General features: G+C 43.7%; 1 protein-coding gene across 1 annotated transcript; it reads left to right on the top strand.

Annotated features, from left to right (window-relative positions):
• Nucleotides 1-16: 16 nt before the first annotated feature.
• Nucleotides 17-3,644, top strand: LOC114883242 (Fc receptor-like protein 3; the record flags this gene model as incomplete). Its single annotated transcript, XM_029215801.1, has 2 exons — nt 17-291; nt 3,616-3,644. Coding segments are annotated over exons 1-2 (246 nt in total), but the record flags the coding sequence as incomplete, so codon positions are not given.
• Between the last annotated feature and the right edge of the window lie 6 nt (nt 3,645-3,650).

The raw sequence follows: 3,650 nt of genomic DNA, 5'->3' as shown, positions 1-3,650 counted from the left end.
TTCTCCCTTCAGTTCCAGTGTCTCAGCCTGTCCTCACCCTCAGGGCTCCAAGGGCCCAGACTGTGGTAGGGGACATGATGGAGCTTCACTGTGAGGCCCAGAGAGGCTCTCCCCCGATCTGGTACCACTTTTATCATGAGGATGTCAGCCTGGGGAGCAGCTCAAGCCCCTTTGGAAGGGGAGCTTCCTTCAACCTCCTTCTCACAGCAGAGCATTCTGGGAACTATTTCTGTGAGGCCGACAATGGCCAGGGGTTCCAGCGCAGTAACACAGTGTCACTCACTGTCAGAGGTAAGTGGACCCAACTACAGCACAGCCAGGGACAGACCATCTCCCCCACCTTCACCTGTAGCCAACATTGGAGGTACCACAGGGCCATTTGCTGTGTGACATCATTGCTACACAGCCTCCAACTGAGAGTTCTGTATTCTACATTTTCAGGAACTCGCACCTTCCCTTTGCTTGCTTTGCCTCTCTTGGTAGCAGCAGTGCAAGGCATTGTGACTAAAAGTTTCCTAACGTACGAATAAAGGCTTTTAAAACACAAATTGCATCCTGGCCAACAATGATCAGCAAGAAAGGAAATTATAAAGTTCAACATGTCTCACCTCAGAAGAGATTTAGTTGGAGTTTCCTTTGTCAGTCAATCAATAAAAAGGCCAACTCATCCTTTCACTGGCTCATGAATTTCTCTCTAGCTTCTCCTGACCCTGTCCCAGAGCAACTCAGACCTCCAGCCAGAGCTCCTGCTAAAAGACCTTTCAACATCACTCTCCTGACATCTTACCTCTCATTCAGCTATAGCACTCTCTCTCCTACCTGGCCTCTCATGGGCTGACCTCCTAGTCATGCCCACTTTCAGTGCAGGCTTGGCACCTCACTCATAGTCTTCCTCTCTACCCTACACTCTGTCATCGTTCCATAACTCGTCCACATGGATGACCCACTCGACACCATGGCTTGTCATTCTTTCCGCCACCCACTGACACGTACGTACACTACTCCAATCACATGACCTCCTCCTAGCCCTCTACTTGTTTCTTCAAATCCTCCAATCACTAGGGGCAGGACAGGAATAGAGACGCAGATGTAGAGAGTGAACCTGAGGACACGGGGATTGGGAAGGGTAAGCTGGGATGAAGTGAGAGAGTGGCATGGACATATATACACTACCAAATGTAAAATAGATAGCTAGTGGGAAGCAGCCACATAGCACAGGGAGATCAGCTCGGTACTTTGTGGCCACCTAGAGGGGTGGGATAGGGAGTGAGAGAGGGAGACGCAAGAGGGAGGAGATACGGAGATATATGTATATGCACAGCTGATTCACTTTGTTATAAAGCAGAAACTAACACACCATTGTAAAGCAATTATACTCCAATAAAGATGTTTAAAAAAAATAAAAGAATACAGGAATTAAAAAAAGTAAAATCCTCCAATCATTATTTTTCTCAGACCTCAACAGAACCCCCAGTTCATTAACACCTTTACTTCCTCCCAGACAATCACACCCTCGACTCCCACCACCATTTGAGTGTTTGTCTCTGTATCCATCCAGTAACTCATCCCTCCTCTTCCTAAGGTATAGAAGACTGCTTCCTATGAAAGGTGAACATCTCCATCTCACCTCTAGAGTCCATCCTTCCTTGCATTCTCAGGCACTTTGAACAACTTTCTCTCCTGCTTTATAGGACCCTTCCCATTGACATTTAACATGCTATGTCTCTCCCATGTCTAAGAAAAAACCCTAACTTGGTCCCACTTATGTCTCCAGCCACTGCTCTATTATGGCTAAACTTCCAGTAAAGAGTCAGTTGCACAGATTGTCTCCATTTCCTCCTTACCTTCTTGGATTTAACACTTGGTCTCTTCCGACCTTTATATAAAAAATGATTCTCACAAAGGTCACAGATGACCCCCATGGCTTTAGATGCAATGGCCATTTTCCAATCCTCACCTTACTTGGTCTCTCAGAAATAGTATTTCTTTCTTCTTGAAACCCTCCCTTCCTTGGCTTCAATGACTTCACCTTCTCCTGGATCTCCTTTCTCTGCCACTCCTTCTCAGTTCCCTTTACTAGCTCCTCCTTTTATAGACAAACTTTAAAAGCATTGGTGTGTCCCAGAGCTTTGTCCTGCATGTACCCTCTTCTCTTATATATGTTCTTTCTCTGGATAATCCTGGGGGTGTCATCTATAAATGATTCTTAAACTTTTATCTCCAGAAGAGACCTCCTACCTGAGCACCTGCCTATGCCATATCTCTTAAAGGCTCATGAACTTGAACATCTCTAAAACTGAACTCATGGAACTCCCCCCATATCTGGTCCTCCTCCAAGTGTCCCTAGCTCTGTGAAAGACACATCCATTCACCCATATATACAAGGCAAAATCCCAGGAGTCTTCCTTGCCATTTCTCTCCCTTGGTCTCCATAGCCAGTTAATCATTGACTCCTATTGATTTTATTTCCAAAATAGTCCTTGGATCTTTTCTTTCTATCTTTACTGCCACTATCATAGTCAAATCTACCACCATTTCAATTACTGCAACGCCACCACTCCACCCCTAATAACCTCTCCATTCCATTTCTGTCCCATTACAATCCATTTTGCACACTGAGATCAAAATTGTCTTTAAAAAAGACAGGTTTGATCATCTCATGCCCCTGTATAGAGACACTTACAGGTTTCCCATTGCTCTGTGAAGAAGGATCAAAATCCGTACCATGGCTTGCGAAGCTCTGCCTAGCTCTCCAGCCTCCTATTTCATGGCACTCTTCAAACCCTTCTCTTACTGCTGCTGTCACCTCGTTTCAACAGCTCAAAAGCTCCAACCTTCTTCCCAGCTCAGGGCCTTTGCGCACACTGTTTGCCTGCCTGTGCAGTCTTCACTCCCTTCCTCACCTGGTTAATTCAGATGTCACTTTGTGAGGAAGCATTACCTGACTAACCCATACTAGATCAGGCCCCATTATTATACATTTCACAGCATCCTATTCTTTACTGTGTATCAATTATAAATGTTTTAATTATGTATTTGTATTTCTATTTAATTGCTCTCTATCATCTCAACTAGATTGCAGGCTTCATGAGGGCAGGAACTGTGTCTTTCTCACTATTGAATCCCCAGCATATTGTGTAGTTCCTGAGACTTTTAAACTGCTCAATTAATTTTTGATGAATGAATAAATATAAAAATGAGCCAATAACTTGATCAATATTTATTCTCTTTTGGGTCTTATTTTTGATGCGGCCAAGGCTCGGTTACATCTCTGGCTATGTAAGCAGCAGTCTCCCCTGTTTCTCATTTTCTATTGAACTGATTTCTCCTTTTCTCCAATTGTCTTCTGACTTCTCAGATACTTGGGTTTCAATTTAATCTCTGTTTTCAGATTCCCCAAACACTTTTGCGATTGTATATCGAAGTATTCCAGACTATATATAACACTAAACAAATGATTTGTTTCTTCAGATATGAAGAAATTATAGCTGAGTTCTGAGTGATGTCACAAGGTCATTAAAAACAGAAAAACATTCTCCTGTTTGAAATGTCTTTTCTATGGAAGAACAAATTTAAACAGCATGAACTGATGGTTAACTATCTTTCTCCCTTCAGTTCCAGTGTCTCAGCCTGTCCTCACCCTCAGGGCT

The sequence above is a fragment of the Monodon monoceros genome, unplaced genomic scaffold (assembly GCF_005190385.1).
Source record: "Monodon monoceros isolate NGI ecotype Baffin Bay Population unplaced genomic scaffold, NGI_Narwhal_1 Contig1025_ctg1, whole genome shotgun sequence".
Lineage (NCBI taxonomy): Eukaryota > Metazoa > Chordata > Mammalia > Artiodactyla > Monodontidae > Monodon > Monodon monoceros.
This window is presented reverse-complemented; position numbering and strand designations above follow the sequence as displayed.